We start from the raw sequence: 19,092 nt of genomic DNA, 5'->3' as shown, positions 1-19,092 counted from the left end.
ATTTCATTTCTGTGAAAGTATATTCTGTAAAAGTAAATGTTCGGTTGTGATATTTGGGTTTATTCTACGACTGGCGTGAGGTGACAATTGTCGGTGTCGTATAGCGAGGTGACAATTGTCGACTCGAGTGAAGTGAATCGCCGTGTAAATGAAATGGAGAGTCACTTCACTCGAGTCGAGAATTGTCACCTCGCTATACGACGCCGACAATTGTCACCTCACGTCAGTCGTAGAATAAACCCAATTATCCGAAAATAAAACAATAGTTTCTAATCAACGCGGTTCATTTTATTATCATAATGGCCAAGAAAATAATTCTCATTAAGAAGCCGTTTTCTTTCATCACAGTCTATAACAGTATGCTGTGTGTTACCGCAAACGATACACCCAGATTTCGCTATTTTGCAGGCTTTAAACAATCGCCAAAAGTGGCAACCTTTTTCCGTGTGTCCTTTTTTTAAGCAAATACGACAGTTTAGCTGTTTTCTGTACGACGAACAATTGTGTCCCTGCACCTGAGTACATCTACCACATGTGGTACAGTGGACGTAATTTGGTTTCACACACCAATTGCACTTTTTGCAATGACGGTAAGTTGAGCCGTTTTTTGATGGACATTTTCTACATACACGACAATGTAGATTAGTTCTATGAACACTTCTTTGGCACTCCGAACACCATTTGTAGCCCTCGTTGGCGGGTAGCTGTAGTAGATCCAAAGGCACATTGGTGAAAATCCGCACTGGTGATCCATGTTTCAAACCCTTTTCACCGCTGTGATAAGTCCGGTGATTGGTGTAATTTACTTGGTAGTCAATCATCTCCATGGAAGGCATTTGCTTTTTTATGTATGTTTCCATAAAGTATGGAAATATCCAAAACGTTGGCAAGATTTGCTGAACGAACAGGTTGACTGAATTGTACGTCTGATTAATACGGTCGATGGTGTGAGCTAGCAATTCTGTACGGCAGCCGAATGGTGGGTCAGTAAAGATGCATATTTGTTCGGCAGATCTGGAAATAATGTTTGGAAAATTTACAAGGTTAGCATTAGGAAGAACTGATTCATTCATAAATTTATGTTAAGTAACGTTTGCTTATTTTATGATATCGGAATTGAATTGAAAAATGTTAGAAAGAGAGGAAATTATTCAGCTACGTTACATAGACGTAGGGACTAGGGACCTTCCTAAGCCTTGTGGTAACGTCCGCGACTGGCATCTGGGTTCGATTCCCGGACTGTCCAGAGTGCGGGTAAGATCGACGCCCTGTTGGGGTAAAACCGACACATGCACTTTGAGTAGAATTTAAACGTTGTGAACATCACCATCACATGGCATATTAAAAAGAATGCTTTAAACATGACTTTTGATTTTTATGACCCCTTCCTTTAAAGGATTATACACATATTACGTAAATTATTGAGGAGAGGCCAAAGATCCACTAAATATATGTGAAAATTTCAAATGTCCCAAGCTAAGATTATAAAGTTGGGGTGAATACACATGGATATGAGTAATTTGTGTTCATGGAATGTTTACGAAGATGCAGTTGTGGCGAATGATTGATTTTAAAAATAAATACTGTTTTATTTTAACAAGACAGAAAAGTTTAATTTTTTTAGTTATTAAAAACCGTCGAACCTCATGTAAATAAACAATAAGATTAATTTATGTTAAAACATTTCGAATTCTATTAATTCTTCAATTTCAAATGAGAAATATTTCTTCAAGCTTTATCGAATAAGATTAAACGTGAAACATAGAAATATTTTTTTAATACTTAACGATAGCTTGTGGCAAGTCATATAGTGTCATATTTTACATGTTAACAAGTTCGCCATTCATGAATTTTACTGAAATTCGAAAATGAAGACTTACATAAACTACAGAGGAAGCTTTCCGACAAGAAAGATTCCCTGAAGTTACATTATGAAGCGAAGAAAGGTGTCGATTTTACCCCAAATGAAAGTGTCGATCTTACCCCGAGTGGACATTTTTTTTTCAATAGCGTTTTCAGCTGTCGAAAACCCAAAAAACAAATTCTCCTTCATGTTGTATGAACGTAATAATAGTAAATGATGATGTAGACGCAGAACAAATAATGACATTTTAATAATTTTACATTCGAAATAGTTAAAAAATAACAGCGAAATATTGCAACTGCTGTTGTTTCTATTTTATCCAATATGATTTTGTAGTTTATTTTGGAAGTTTATTGGTAGCGTCAGTTGTAATGTCATCCAAAACACGACATTTCACAATTAAAGATAGAGCGTGGTGAAAACTGCATGAAAATCTGTTCAAAACATGAAAAATCAAAGGGTGTCGATCTTACCCATAGTGTCGGTTTTACCCTGATTTCCCCTATTAGGGCTCATTCATTTATTTCATAACGCTGAAAATGACCATTTTTGACACCCACCCACCCCTTTGTAACGCTTTTTGTATGAATATTCTACAAATTTTGTATGAGCCGTTACATCGTGAGGACACCCACCCACCCCCTTCAGCGTTATGAAATTTGTGAATAAGCCCCTAAATATCAGATTTCCTCGGTCACCCGATTTAATCTAGCGATTAGTCAGTTGATCGCTGTGTTAAACTTCCATAAGCGTCGGTGCAACAATCGACCGATTTTTCAACCAGTTTAGTCGGCTGTTGAACTGTCAAATGTTTAATGGGGTCAAGACTGAATTTTGATGAGATCCCAAGAGCAACCGTAACGGTGCGCGACTATGAGCCTCTGTACGTGCCGTAAATCCTTTTGTTCTTTTGACTTTTACTGTGCGCCGTGTGTTGGTGCTGTCTCGCTCTCTCTCACGGGCAATTTGAAAACAGGGCGCACAGTAAAAGTCAAACGTTTTATAGCATGCATAGGCTCATATTGCGCTGTTCCCACCAAATCGAACTGCACACTTTGGAAGTGTGACACTTATAAGTGTGACGGCAAAGTGCAACCTCGCGATCTGACAGCATTTTGACAAAGAGAAATGCCATAGTGGTTTCTGCGCTCGTGTACATATACGGTACATGTCACCAACACTACTTAAAAATTGCTGGTGGAAAATATAAACAAAGATCAGCTGTTCCCAGCAAAATCAAATGGCAGTATTTTCAACCAGCAAATTTGCGCATGTGTTCGTGACACCGCTCGGCGAGAGCTCAATGCAAAGCCACGTGTTACCAAATTTGCCTTTGTTATACTCGGTTTTGTTTTGGTTTCCGATCTTCCACCACCACCGAAGGGCGAGCAAGGTTGCCAGTTATGCGATCTTTTTCGTTTACTCCATTGAAAAAGTTTGTGTTTGAATGAATTTGCGACATGATTTTTGGCAACTCCCTTCAAGCAAGAAAAAAGTGTGATCAACGAAGTGCACTGAAAATCCATATTTCAAAGCAACCTGCAATAAACTAAACACGGAGCCGCAAATCAACCCAACTTTGACTTCTTTTGACGTAATTCGGCTCTTCCGTGGGATAACCCAAATTTGGGTTAACTGATATATATCTATCGTTAGGTTGTTTCCATTTGACAGCGGCAAAACAAACAAGTCAGTGCAAAAAAAATCTACCCAGCGTTAGCTTTCGAAGTCTCTTTTCGTCCTGTATTTTCTTTACTTTCCTGGGCATAAAGTATCGTAGCGGTTGTTGCAAAAAAATAAATTTGGTTAGAAAAGATTTGATGCAAAATTTTTCAGTTAATATTCACATTTTATTCGTTTATTTAGTTAACATTTAAACATGTAAGGTACCGCGGGGCAAGTGGGTAAATGGGGTAAGTGAAAATAATAGACCATTTCCGTGAACATTTTTTATTAGCTTATATGCTTTCTGTCAATTTACTGAACAAACTTTCCCAAGAAACCGATATGTTTTGGAGCCTTTAACTGTTAGAAAACAATGAAAAACTTGCGGCACGTTAGTTCACCCCTCGGTCCCCTACAATTTGTTTCACCTCGAAAAAATGCAGACCCCTTTTTCCCCTATGGTTTTGCCACCAGGTTGTGGTGAATTTACGATCAGCTGGCATGGCCAGATTTTTTTTGTTTATGTTTTCATTCATCATAAAGGGCTCCGTTGCGGTTTCGCTCCCTCCTTCCTTCACAGCTCCTGAAGTCTCCGTAATCACCGCGGAAACCACTTTCACCGCTTCGGCCGGTTATGACCGCACCCGACGAACACTCCACGGTTCTGTAACGCAAGGATTGTAGTCGAAAGATGCCTGATCTCTATGCTTTGTGCCGACGAGGATTGAAGGGATTGAATATGTCGGAAGATTCCCGCCTAGAGGCAGCAACAGCCGCTCAGAATTTCCTTGCGCAGCTGTTGCTGCCTCAAGGCGGAAATCTCTTGGATCAACAGCCAACAGATAGATTAAGGCATTTGTCGGCATGAATAGTAAAAAATAGCCTCTATTAGAACTAGCGGTCCCGTAACTGCTGGGTGGATGAGAAAATTGTTGTTAGGGGGTGGTTTTGAATTTTGAATCTGTGGAGGAAAACATATTTTCCTTAAGGAAGACTTGAATCGGGCTGGAGTTGGAACTGTGATTCAGAATTAGGTTGCGCCAGTTCCAACCTGGTTTGAAAACGTTTGTTTGAGTAGTTTCGGTGGCGCTCCTGTTTGGGGCGCCCTGACCGGGATCACGGTCAGTTTGAGCGCGCACCTGATTTGACATTTGCAAATGTAAACAAGCATCCCGATGCAGGGGTGGAATCGAAAAACTGTTGCAAAATCACCATGCTGATACCCATAGGGTTGAACAAACTGTGCCACATCTCGAATAATTTTTCAAAATGTGGTGAGTATCCATGTTTTCAAATTTTTTTAAGAAAATCAGGAGTGCATATAAACAAAATCTGAAAGCGTTAATATTCATTAAAAATGATTGTCTTTCGATGAAAAATACAAAAACTGGGGGTTAGATCTGATGGAAATGGTCTATTGGTATATTTAACTGAATATGTGAATTAACGTTTTAAACTAATGCGTAAATCTTTGAGGCCATTGAGAAAATTACGGTAGGTAAAAGATTTCTGAGATTTTTCAGCCATTATTGCATAGTGATAGTACGAATAATTGTTAACCTGTCAACTATCACTTCGTAACAAGTTGACGGCGTACAATCTTATTTTAATATTTTCAGCGGAAAAAAGTTGCGGATAATAATTTTCTGTACCACTTCTATGTTGTCCCTTCTGACAGTTTTAAACTGCAATAAAAAAAGTTTTAGAATTATTTCGACATAGACCTAAAAATAACTAAATTGAAAGTGGGGCAAGTGAACAGTTTCTCATTGGTGATTGAATTTGTGTTTTCTCTTCAGGTAGCTATAAGTATACAAGGTTCGCAATAGACCATTTCCGTCAGATCTTACCCCCTATTTTTATATTTTTTTTTTCGAAAGACGATCATTTTTAATGATTCTTGGCGTTTAAAAATCTAATTTATATGAACTCATTTATTTCGTACAATTTTTTGAAAACCGAGAAATTCACCACTTTTTGATGTGAAAACTGTCGTGCGGCACAGTTGTTTCAGTCCTGTGGGTATCAAAGTGGAGATTTTTCCACAACTTTCAATCTCACCCCTGCGTTGAGTATTTGTAGACATGATGAAATGTCAATGTCAAATCGGATACAACACAGAAACGAAAAAATCCTTGCTCCAAATCTACTCAAGTAGCGAAGATCATCGATGCATGTCATTATTTCTCTCTCTTTTATTCTTCCGCTTTGCTTATGCAGAGCAAATTATGACGTCACTATATGCTCTGCATAATAACAGCGGAAGTATAAAAAGAAAGCTAGTGGCTCGCATCAACGATCTTCGCCTCCTGAGTAAATATAACTAGAACTTTGCGGAGGAATTTGTCATTAGCTCAGATGCATTTCGGTATCAAATTGGCACCTCAACCATAAGACCGCTTCCTCATTTATTTACCGGAACCAAGAGCGCTGCCCAGTTTTATTTATCCCTCAGGTCTTCCTGAAGAAAAATTCATTCACGCCATTCCACCAAACTGATGATTTTCCTACCAACAAAAACATCCACGACCACAACAAAAATACACCACCCCCCCCCCCCCCGCCCCGCTACATGATAGATCAAAAAAGGGTTCTGCTCCCCACCGGCCCCGTGGCCGGCGGCAAACTGGAGGGAGCGACGAAGATTTCTCCACGCTAAGGCATTTTGGCCACTTGCTACCCATGGAAGCTGATGGATGTGCCAATCGAGGACATCTTGCAGGCTTCCAGATTCCCATTTGGGAAAAAAAGGCTCAAAACATGCAGCTACGCAGCGAAATTCTTATCGCCATCCCCCGGCTGATCACAAAACCGGAAGAGAACAAAAGTCTTTTTATATCCAATTGCAGCATCACAGCAGGCCCAGGCGATGGTGGTTGTGAAAGATTTCGTAGTGATCTTACGCTTCCATCACCATAAAACATAAAACAGCATCTAAAAATAACATACTAAAACATAAATAGAGCTATAGGTGGTTGCACGCCTGATACAACCTCGAAACTCCATATAAAAAATTGTCAACAATTCCAGGAGTGAATGTCAACTCTATATATAAAAAAATAAACAATTCCAGCAGAAATGTCAAAGAACAGGACAGTCGATTGAGGTTAATGGAAGAGGGACAGAGATGGAAAGTTTTCCGTGATGTCACCATGCACGCTTCTATCTGTCATGATTGATCTGAACCAGCTGATCGAATATTCACCACGACGTGGAGAAAAAATCATAGGGCAAAAAGGGGTCGCATAAAAATCGGAGAGAAATAAGAGGTAGGGGACCGAGGGGTGAACTAATGTGCCGCCAGTTTTTCATTGTTTTTCAATAGTTAGAGACTTCAAAACATATCGGTTCCTTTGAAAAGTTTGTTCAGTAAATTGACAGGAAGCATATAAGCCAATAAAAAAAATTCACAGAAATGGTCTATTATCATAGAACAACAGAACGTGCTGATAATTCAATAAACACTATACTCAAAGTGTTAAAATCTATTATTATGGCCAAATCATGGAACTTCTCTAAAATAAGGTTGCCAAATATTACGATATTAATATGTTTACTTCGGACAGCCGATGAAAAAGAAGACATTGATTGAAAAGTTCCAAATTAAGAGGACGCACGGAAATCTCATGGAATGTCTATGTAAAGCTAGTTCAAAACATAAAAAATGGGATAAAAAAAAGTTTCTAAATATATACTTTATTGAAGGATTCCGTTTGATTTCTCCAGAAGAGTTATCTGACGTCATACACCCGATTCTGTTTTTGCACGGATTTTTTTTACACGGCCGTGCAAAAAAAGTTTCCATACATTTTTTTACGCCAAAACCTTTTTTTTTGCATGAAACGTCGAGAACTGGTGTTACTTTTTTACACGGTTTTTGAAATTTTGAACTGAAAACTTTTTTTGCACGGTACGCATCCCCCGTGCAAAAACAGAATCGGGTGTATCAGATTTTCTTAACAAATAACGAGCGGTGTAAATTCTACAACAGAGCAGAAATGCTATTGCTGTCCTATAATGTAAGAACTAACATTGGAAATGTTGCCGTTATAATGTTGTCGAATCATTTCAACAAACATAACTGAACAGAAGAAAATTCAAGTAATACTCAATTTAAGTTACTTATGTTATTGTTCATTGGAACGCCTTAACAAATGTTAAAGGTAATAGAAATCGTGAATATAACTGTTAGTTTTTGAATTTATTGTTCAAAATGATAAACTTTTCACTTGCGCCACTTGTGGGCAAGTGGAAAGTAAAGAGACGTTTAAAAAAAATTGTACTTTTTCTTCAATTTTTCATAAAAATAAGTTTCAGCATACTGCTTATATTTGGTGGGAGTCAAGCTAAAAAATATACACGACCTTATTTGTTTTATATTAAAGTCTCTAGGATTTGATGAATGCCAACTATGCGAAATCCATTACCCACTTGCCACACGGTACCTTAACACTAAATAACCCTTTTCACGCCACAATGCTCTGTTATTAGCCGTACACATTTCGTTGGTTCTTTTGAATTTCTGCATTCTCAGCAGGTGTTCATAAAAGTGCTACATCCATCCTTCAACCATCTTACGTGCATCTGTCAAGATGTTGCACATTCCGGCTCGTAGTTAAAGCTTCTGACAAAGCTTTCGTGTTTTTAGAGACCGGCACAATTCCTACATCTCCTCAAGCTCCGATTCTCTCAAGCAAAGTAGGTGCTACTATTGGCCATATTCTTGGAGGAGGCGTAATTAATTGGTCATAGGGCGCCGAAATTTCGTTAGTCGAACCGAAGTCCTCCTCATGGCCATTAAGATCTCGTACACTAAACCTTAGAAAAACCAACCACAAAAAAAACTTTATGATTTTTTTTTTTTTGCTATATCGAATATACATGAATGTCTTATGAAAATAAATCCTAATGGTAACGAATTTCATTAGGTATATTATCGCTGAGCACGTGGCCATAAACGCTTGGCAATTTCATGCTGTTAAACATGTATCAAATCTAACGTTAATTGCATCATTCTGTAGGGTAGAAGCTCCGGTTTTAACCATTCGCCAGTTGTAGCCATATGGGATTATACACCGTTTTACATAGCCAATCAGCATGAAACCTTTTGTGTTCAGTAGATCACATTCACAGGATAGAGCTGCATTCATTTACTCGTCCAAATTGATTCAAAACATAAGAAAAACTATTTATTTTCCTTATAATCTTAACTCCCATACACCTAATTCGGCCAGGGCACTCTTAATTTGGGGCCCAGATAGCCGTAGCGGTAAACGCGCAGCTATTCAGCAAGACCATGCTGAGGGTCGTGGGTTCGAATCCCACCGGTCGAGGATCTTTTCGGGTTGGAAATTTTCTCGACTTCCCAGGGCATAAAGTATCTTCGTACCTGCCACACGATATACGCATGCAAAAATGGTCATTGGCATAGTAAGCTCTCAGTTAAAAACTGTGGAAGTGCTCATAAGAACACTAAGCTGAGAAGCAGGCTCTGTCCCAGTGGGGACGTAACGCCAGAAAGAAGAAGAGAAGAACTCTTAATTTGGCCACTCGTATGAGAAAACAATACGATTGGCCAATTGAGGAACCGAAGTTAAATCTCTAGCCGAAACTGGTTCCGTTGGCCTATATTGACCAAGGAGATTTTCAAAGCGAAAAAATGGTTTTAGCTCAGTTTAATATGGATTGAAAGTTTGCATTTAACATATTTGTAGTTAAATACGGCTTCGCATTTAATTTTTATTGACTTTTTCTCTTAAGCTGGCCAAAACCGGTGCTTTTACCCTAATAATTCAAAATTATTGAATCAATTCTATCATCAACACCGTGAAATGATAAATATAGATATCCTCAAAAATTATCGATATTATTTTAATTCTGCAGGGATTTGTTTATGCCCACTCACAATGCTTTATGGTTATGCGATTTTCAAATTTCGAAATTCAGTGTCCCAATTCGAACAAATCTTTGCAGCATATTAGAATAAGGTTTAGGAAAGCTCCATTTTTTCATATAAAACGTGAAATAAATACTTACTTGTTAATCTTCAGATAGTCGTTGAATATAGTTTCCGCCGTTTTCCCTCCGAAAAAGAAATGATTGAACATATTGTAACACAAATACTGAGACTGGTCATAGAACCAGTGAAATCGTATATCAATGTCCAGCAACAATGATGTGATGTCAGTTTTTACAAGCAGATGCTCATGCAGCCTTGGAGCTCCCAGGCAGATCACTTTAGTAACGTTGAGCTGTTTCAGCATGTGCTCTATGCAGGCCAAAGAGGAATCACTGAAGAAGTATTGTGCCTCGTTTCCATCCATGCTTAGCGGTGCCAGAAATCTCGTCGGTTGTCGGAGGACATCTTTTGATAGCTTGTCGAACAGTTTGTGGTTTTTGTGATCTTCTGCGTTGCATTTTAGGAACAGCTGCTGACATTGTATGCAGTATATTTTTTGTGAGATGGCGCTGTTTCGTACCTACAATGAAAGAACCAAAATCTTAGATTTTTTTTAAGTTAATGAAAAAAAAAACTTTATTAAGTTCCAAAACAGGCTACATAAGACTTTCTTATTAATAAAACCTTTTGTGTATCACATCTCAAATGCTTTTCTTCATAATTTGACGTTATCTTCACCAGAATTACTATTATAGAGGAAAATAAAATATTATTGAGCTATAGTGGGAAAGCCCAAAAGCTTGCTTTGTATTTGTAATTTGAAAGCGCATATATTTTTGAATTAGGTCTCACTAGTCCAGTGCAACATAAATTTCCTCGGGGTTGCAATATCATTCTCAATCAAGAGAACGTTTCAACAATTCTTGGTGACCAAATTTGGAAGTGTGAATATTTTTGAAAAATCATTAATATAAAAGTCTCTGACGATGATGGATTTTACATTCTCATCATGAAACATTCAGAAAGTTGTTTATCATTCTTGGTAAATATATTTAACAAATGTTTGCATATTTTTCTAAAAAAGGAAAATTTCCAAGGTTGTGCCAATTTTGAAACCGGACAAAAATCCTGTCGAAGCTTCTAGCTATAACAATAAACTGTTTGAAAAGTAGTATTAAACAGAATGATGGTTCACATCAACCAAATTTCTATTTTTGCCAATTAACAGATCCCACTGAATATTCAACCACTCAACTTAGTTCGATTGTGAAATTAAAAAAACTGTAATTTACCAACATAGACTATTAAAATAACTCAAAGTTATCTTCAAGTTGTAACCAGTGTCAGTGTAAGGTCTAGTATTGATGAGATTAGTCGTGTGTAGTGTCGTAGATAATATGTTTGACAAAAAGAAAACGCTTGTAGAAATGTTTGAGTAAGATGTCCAGAAAGATCCCACGAACGCAGGCAATATTGCTCCACCCTATATCAGGACGACGGCAGTGCCGCTAGTCACCACCAGGGTGGCGCTAAACCAGACGAATGGGCGGCCATGGGGGTGGCGAAATGGGTGGCCATGATGATGTGGATTACGTCATCGATGGACATGGGTCAACGGCCAAAGGTTCGGGGTCAACGTTCACCAGCAAGCCACTTCATAAGCCTGGTGATCGTTGAAGACAGCAGTAGTGCTTTATAAAGATAGTATGAAGAAAGGAGAAAGGAAGTGATAGTGAAACTGGACATTCAGGTAAATTTTTGGCCTCAAATAACCCCGAACCTAGCCCGACCGCTTCTAATTCCCACCATTTTACATCCTCGTCATGTCCACAGGACCTCGCGGTTTTAATTTGAAATCGCCATCGCGGTTTTTTTAAGAAACGCCTTTGCGGTTTGGGCCATTACCACCGTAATCTACCTGCGTTGACTCTACGTAAAGCCGTGAAGACCTGTACCCCAGAACGACAATCGAGTGCGCTTTCCAGTGAATCCACGGATCACTGAAGCCTCGAGTCCGTCACCACACTCGAGGGGCGCACGGGACAGGTAGGAGGTCCACGAGAGGCTGCAGCCGAAGAAAAAGAGAGAAGGAAGCATCGTCGCCCCTGACCAGAAAAGAAGGAGAAGTCTGAACGGTCGGTGAGGAGCAACGGAGGAGGAAGCAGCGGAGAAGGTGCTGCAGTGCGCGGGGCCCCGAAGAAGTGAAGGAATTGTAAGGTAAGAGTAGGATAAGAAAGTGGGAGGCGTCGTCCGGTGTTGAAGACGGACGCAAGTAAAGAGAAGGAAAGATTAGGAGAGAGCCAGGAATAGAAGAAGTAGGACGTCAAGGAAGTGGAAATAAAAGTGTACACGAGACCACGAAATAGAGGGAGTTTTACAGGAGTCTATCTATGAGTGTTTTCTTTCGCCGAGTGTCACGAGCGTAGCGCCGACCCTGAGGCTTGGAGACGGGGGTCTCATCTACGTTGGGAGTAACACGGCCTGCAAGTTACAAGGTTAATTATCAGAACTCCAAGTCTGACAGACTTTTTGAAAGCTGATGTTTTTCAAGGTTTCATTCTGGAATCAATATTGTACTATTTTTCATAACTTTAAATTGAAATTTCGATAAATCACTTTGAAGGCATTAAGGTTCCAAAAAAGGCAGTTTTCTTCCGAATGGACAACAAATCTATAAACATAAAAATTAACTGTTGAAATACCAGGAAGAAAGCTCTACAGAGGATTCCAAATATAATAAATGCCTAATTAGAATCCTTCTCTGTCACTGAACCTTCTGTGGGATGGACAACTTTTGAAAATAGTCTTGAAATCGATACTTCTCGGACTTTATAGTCTACATAAACTTAGCTGGTTAAACTTATAAAATTAAATACAAACACAATTAGACATCATATCACAATACATCTCAACACAAAGCATTACAAAACGTGTCAAAAAATAAAATAAACTATTGTAAGGAGTCAAATGAGTCTTGAGCGGTTGGTTTTTCCAGTAATTTTATCAATAGTCTTATCGAAATCGATTAGATCTTCCACTATGCTAATTGTTGATTCATATAGTATAAAAAATAAACCAAAATGTTGTTAATTTTCGTCAGAACAAGCATTTCGCAAACTTACTGCATCATAATTTTTAGTTGATTTCTCCTCAGGAACGTTGACGCTATCGTGTGTAACCTTTGTCGATGCACCGACCTTAAAGGGACATTTACCATCGCGACTAGCCGTACAAGCGTAGTATTTTTCAATAGTTGCATTATTTTGATCTGTTCTGTGGAAGAGTACAGTTGGTCCATGTTGACAACATGGATTGCCAGATAAATCTTCCACGATGACCTCCAGATTTGCTGCAAAATTCGAGAAAATGTTATATTAAAGCCAAGTAATTGATGTATTCCATAACAAATAAGACTATCAGACAATAAGTAACTCAATTAAAATGTATTCATTCGTGTAAGATCATAGTTCTTCACGAGTACGAAAAACAAATCAAGAAACAACTGTACCAAATACATCAGTAATCCAAAGTATGTAAACGTTTAACCGCTTATCACCATTTAAAAATCTTTTCAATCCTTTGAGAGTCTTATCAAGCGTGGAATCCACAATACATTGAATTATTGTTATACTTACTCATGATTTATTGTGCGTTTCAAACAAGAAATTAGAATATGAAACCTGCACAGTAATGCTGTAACGATTGCAACCGGCGTGGAATTGCACAGAACTCGCTCGTGGTTATCAAAACAAAAACAAAAACATCAGCTGACGTTTTGTGCTGTAGTTAGAGACACCGTATGCACAAGACTGGCGAATAGCGAAACAGCTCTGTTAACCCGTATACACGCTAACATTAAAGTACCCATTAAATGGGTTTCTTGTACCCATTTTTATAGCCAGTATGAAGTTGTCAGAAAAAGGGTATTTTCCTTTGACATAAAAAAGGGTACTTTAACCTCTTTATGAAGTATCCTAACTGGTAACAAAAATGGGTATTTAGTACACATGATACTTTTCAAGGCAGCAGCGCCATTTTTCGATTTTAGTTTTTTGCCTCTCGGAATTAGTGAAAATATTAAAGTGGTTCTTCGACACGTAAGTAATATTACACATTTATACATTTTCTGATTAGTTGATCCTTACAAAAATTGCTTTTCTCGTTACAGCTCTTGAGCGACCGTGAGGATTATTAGCTGCTGCGATTCCAGCGAAAGATGCGGAGATTTCATCATTCTATGCGACATCCGATTTCCGGAAAGATGTTTGGCAGAAATTTGCGTCCGTGTGGGAAACGTGAATAAAATCTTGAAATAAAATCGATGACAAAATGTGATGAATAAAAACGATACGTTGTAAAAAGCTTTTTATTTCTGATTTTATTTTCTTATTAAGCTCTTTAAATTCCTTAACCTCAATCCGAAGCATCGCTCTTGAAAAAAGGGGTTTTAGTACCCATTTCCATTCAAGAGTCCAAGAGTGAAAAATACCCATTATTTGAAGTTCGAAGCGAATACTCTTTAATGAGTAAACGGACTTTACTCTTTTTATGAGTTAAACCACTTTAGTTGGAAATGGGTACCATTGTACCCATTAATGGGTACTTTCATGGTAGCGTGTAGGCCTGAGTGAAAGCAAAAACACTGAAACCCTCACCGCTCAGCGAATTCTTAACGGATTCAAATGAATTTTTGTCAGTTTATTGGCCCACATATATAGTTTCTGGAAGTGGCCAGAGGAACTCTGAAATATTACTGTGGCCGGAGTTATTCCGGTGGGTCACTGCACAATGGTCCGAGGGCGGTCAAAACCTCAAAAATCAAAGTTGTTTTATCCGAACAGTAATATTTTTCCCGACTTCCTCAACACTTCTGTTGTTCAAATCCAAAGTATGAAGCAGTTTCATTGGAGTTTGAATTTTATACAGATCCTTGAGTGGACCGTGGACATGATTTTTTAAGAAAATTCATGTTTACGATCCATTTTTCACAAGCTATTTATGAATTTAAAAAGAGCTCTAGCCGCAATGGTATCTTCAGAGAAGTTGTTTGTATAAACATAAAGCACACCTGAGTTGAATAAAAATTTTCATTATATTCATACAAAGTGAATTAAAGTTAAAATTGTTCAAAAAACATATTTTTTTTTTTTAAAGTACCCTAAGACATTAGTAGCCCACGAATGCCCGCGATGGGAATAAGTTCATTCGAAAGCTTAAAACAAGAGCTTTCAAGTAGGGTACAAATTATTTTGCGAAAACTTGCGATAGACCACTTTCAACGCGTTTGATGGTGTACGGAGTGCAATTCTAATTACAGTGGCCCAATTTCATATTCGTACAGGATACTGTTTCCACATCAAGTTAGTAAAAAACTATTAAATGAAGTATTGAGCTACAAATACTTTATCCACATTGAAGGTAACAGGTGTCATCTATTGTTTGCCAATCACAAAATGTTTCCATTTACATTCATCTTTGGATTAATAGAAAAGTATTGAATTGATGTCTAAAATTCACCCAATTCCATATTCGTACACCTACCAAAATTCATACGCACTACGTTCAAAACTAAATTTAGAAGCTCTATTTGATTACTGAACTGCTTTATTATGATGTTCAGATGTAGTGAAATACATTTGGACAATTAATTAGTGGACATATATGAAATTTAGGTAAAGTTATGAGAAATGCCAGTTTTCCAATGATTTTTGCTATTTAATCCTATAATTCGAACAATAACGTTTATTTTTGTCATTGGATCCAATCTACAGATTATACTCGTAAGCTCTGATAGAAATTTAGTTGAAATATATATAGTTTACAGAAATCATATACAGTTTTTATCCCTTTTGAGTTCAGAAAATTGTTGTGCCATAAGTTCAAAACTCTTCAAAAATGATATTTTTAATCAATGTAAACCAAATTTTCATTCTAAACAACAGGTAAATGTTAATTTTGAATTTGTCTGTAAAAATAAGTTGAACTACGAACTTTGTTTTACAATAAAGTACCCTAAACTACGCTGTACATACCTCCACATAATTGATGTCATCGTAATATTCAATTATCTTTGAAATAATATTCAAATTATATTCAAAATAGCACCCTATTTTGCAATTTATTGATTTTCTAAGAAAAATATTATTTTGTATTGAATGAGCAGAGAGCATTGATATACTATTTAATAGAATATATCCTGTTGTTTTCTTCATCTTACAAAACGTTTGTGTTGCGGTTATGGCAATAATATTTATTCTTTAAATCTCTATTATCATGTTTGGTAAAAAAATGTAAATTTAAAATGATAATTACGCAATGTTTTGATAGGAACATTAACTATGGATTATGTATATACATTTAAGAGCCAAACATAAAGAAATCGACTAAAATTTTTGGTTTTGGATTTGTTATAAATGTTATACTGCCTAAGATTCAAAAGTATAAGTTGTCGATATCCTGTCCTAGCTACTCTAAAACTGATTATAATTTTTTGAAACTTGTGCAATATTCGCAGTTATCATTCTTAAGGAAGTGATGTTGAAAAAAATGCAATTTATTGTTCGACTTACCGAATATTTTAGCAAAAAACATGGGAAAACTGGTATTTTTCTTAAATTTACTTAAGTTTCAAATATGTCCGCTTTTAAATTTTCCAAATGTATTCTACTGCATCTGAACAACACAATGAAGAGCTTAAGTAATCATCTAGTCCATTAAAAATTAGTTTTGAATACTGTATATTTCTTTTTTGTTAGGTGTACGAATATGGAATTGGGTCAATTATAGACGCAATCTCAATACTTTTCCATTATTCCAAAGATTTAAGCAAATGAATATAGTTTGTCATTGCCAAACAATAGATGACACCTATAACCTTCATTATTGATAAAGTATATCGAAGTCCATGCACCACTTAATAGATTTATACCAACTTGATATGAAAACAGTGCCCCGTACGAAAATGAGATTGAGGCACTGTAAATAATAATAATCCTGTAATACGCTAGTACTTGCATTGCAATCGCAGTAGCCATGAATTGCTTCCCGTCCCTACGAGATGAAACGAAAAACTCGCTCCAATCTTCTTCTTCTTTTTATTTCTGGCGTTACGTCCTTACTGGGACAATGCCTGTTTCTAAGCAGGCAGGTGTTCTTATGACCACTTCCGCAGTTATTAACTAAGGTCTTTCTTTGCCGATTGACCATTTTTGCATGTGTATATTGTCTGGCAGGTAAGTACGATGATACTTTATGCTCTGGTAAATCGAGAAAATTTACTTTACTGAAAGACCCTCGACTGGTGAGATTTGAACTCACGATTCTCAGGCTAGTCTAACTGAATAGCTGCGCGTTTACCGCTAGGACTCTCCGGGCCCCTATGTATGCAATACTTTGGTGTTATACCTTAATTAAATATTGTCTATACCTTTATTTGATATTATTAGGATATTGAACTACCTTGAATTTAAATTTGAGCTGTCACTAAATAAAATAACACAAATTATCTCGGCTTGTTAAGAAGGTTGAACGAAACTATTTCCTTCGACATGCAGCCTCAAGATAAAATGAAACAAATTGGAAAAATCATTCCCTACGTGCACAGTTCGAACGAAACGTGTAAATTTCTGAGATATATAATGCACTTAATTGGAGCGTGGTATATCATGGATATTTACAAAAAAAACTTCAATTATATGTCATGTAATCCAGCAGGATTCTGTGTGATTACGTGACACATAACACATATTTACATGATTCCAGAATTAATTTTACATGACGTCATGTTTACATTGCATAAGTGAAGTTTACATGACGTATAATCTTTATTATTTGTAACTGTGTTGACTTGCTTTAGCTGTTAAAACAAATATGATAACAGACTGAAGCTAAAGACATAACATGCTGAAACAGATTAAATGGATGATACTTGCATAAAGGCAGGGTTAGATCTGAGGTATTTATGGACAAATGTGCATGAAATTTTAATTTTTTTTTTCAGACATCACATGAATTTCAACATATATTTTTGAGTGGTTTTTCCCATCACGAGTTCATGGCAGTGATTTTTTTACAAATTTGAAAAATTGGCGTATTTAATAAATAAGGTGGTCATTAAGACGAGATGAACATATGTACTTATGATGGTTTTTGTGTAGAGCTTCCATATCTTTGGATGAAAAGTTAGTTGTGCATGGAAAAGTTACTCAAAAATATATGTTGAAATTCAAGTAATGCCTGGCATGCTGTGAAAATTTCATTTCAATCCGTCAATAAATAACTGCGAACCAGCCTGCCATTTGACCATTTTGTATGGAAGATTGGAAAAGTTGAAAATGTATTGTCCAAACCTGATTTTTTTAATTATCAGTCCAAAACAAGGTAAAATCGAAAATAAAAATCCATAATAGTTCAATATGGCATACAATATGTTAAATAAATGATTACAGCTATTTTAAAGAGAGTTTGAGGTTTTGTCCGACATTTGTTCTAGATCGAACCACTGTGCACTGGGTCAAGTCGGGTAAAAAAGGGCTATTTTTTGGGACATGCCAAGTTACCTTTATTTATTTGCAATGACAATCATTTAAATTTGAATAAATCATTAAGATCTGATATTCAACATTATATATGAAGAGTTTTGCAACGTTTAAAATAAACCGGATGTGGCCATTCGGACGTAATGCCCGGAAGAACCGACTGTAGATTTGTTGTATACCAAACCGTTTCAAATGTCGAGAAGTAGAAATCAAACATAATTGTGCACTAAAATGTATTCCCATAAGTTTGGCACAGTTGTTCAGATACAAATTGGCCACTTTATCATAAGTTTGAGGCGCCCGGGACCCGAAAATGGTCACTTGTAGAATAAATCAAATGCAAAACTCATAGTTATCCAATTCAATCGTTTCTCAAAAGGTTTACACTGATACAATTCCGTCACTGATTAAAATTCCGTCATGCAGTGGCCACATTATAGCCGATTCCGGAAATTATCTGTGACTTGAAATTAGCCTTACTTTCAGGGGCACAAACGCACAATAACCTTCTCACCCGACCTGACCCAGTGATCCACCGGAATAACTCCGGCCACAAGAATATTTCCGCGTTCCTCTGTCCACTTCTAGAAACAAGAAATGTGTGCCAGTATACTGACAAAATATCATTTGAATCCATTAAGAATTCGCTGAGTGGTGATGGTTTTAGAATTTTTGCTTCCACTCAGGCCTATACGGGTTAAATGCTGCTGATTACAACTCGCTGTCTCGTTGTTGAATTTTTATTTCAAATTGATTCTTCAAAAATCAATTACTAGTAATCTACAGATTCGGAAAGTCTGTCAGCATCGTTACTCAGATTAACAATGAATATCAATAAAAAATAATTCCACCTGCCTTGATCACGATTTTACCATAATGCCATTTCGCGACAAGTGAAGATAAAAATCAGATGTTCACACATTTCATTCTTGCACAGATTTTGAATTTTGTGCGATTTTTTGGTGCATCATGCCCCTCTGTTTTGGTGCGTTTTGACTCAATTTTGTGGTGCGTTTTGTTTCAAAGAGCGGTGCATCGCACAGTGCGTCTCTCCATAGACAAAATATTATTTCAAGTTATTTTACCCGGCCTTAATAATTATCTAATTATCCACAAGTGTTTATATA

General features: G+C 37.0%; 1 protein-coding gene across 1 annotated transcript; it reads right to left on the bottom strand.

Annotated features, from left to right (window-relative positions):
• Window positions 1–266: 266 nt before the first annotated feature.
• LOC5564777 (zinc finger CCHC domain-containing protein 4) lies at window positions 267–13,177 on the bottom strand. The gene is made up of 4 exons (XM_001649062.2): window positions 13,064–13,177; window positions 12,551–12,777; window positions 9,566–10,008; window positions 267–1,014 (listed from the first exon to the last, which is right to left on the bottom strand). The coding sequence occupies exons 1-4, from the start codon at window positions 13,065–13,067 to the stop codon at window positions 270–272; spliced, it is 1,419 nt and encodes a 472-aa protein (XP_001649112.1). The 5' UTR covers window positions 13,068–13,177; the 3' UTR covers window positions 267–269.
• Between the last annotated feature and the right edge of the window lie 5,915 nt (window positions 13,178–19,092).

This window comes from Aedes aegypti, chromosome 3 (assembly GCF_002204515.2).
Source record: "Aedes aegypti strain LVP_AGWG chromosome 3, AaegL5.0 Primary Assembly, whole genome shotgun sequence".
NCBI lineage: Eukaryota > Metazoa > Arthropoda > Insecta > Diptera > Culicidae > Aedes > Aedes aegypti.
This window is presented reverse-complemented; position numbering and strand designations above follow the sequence as displayed.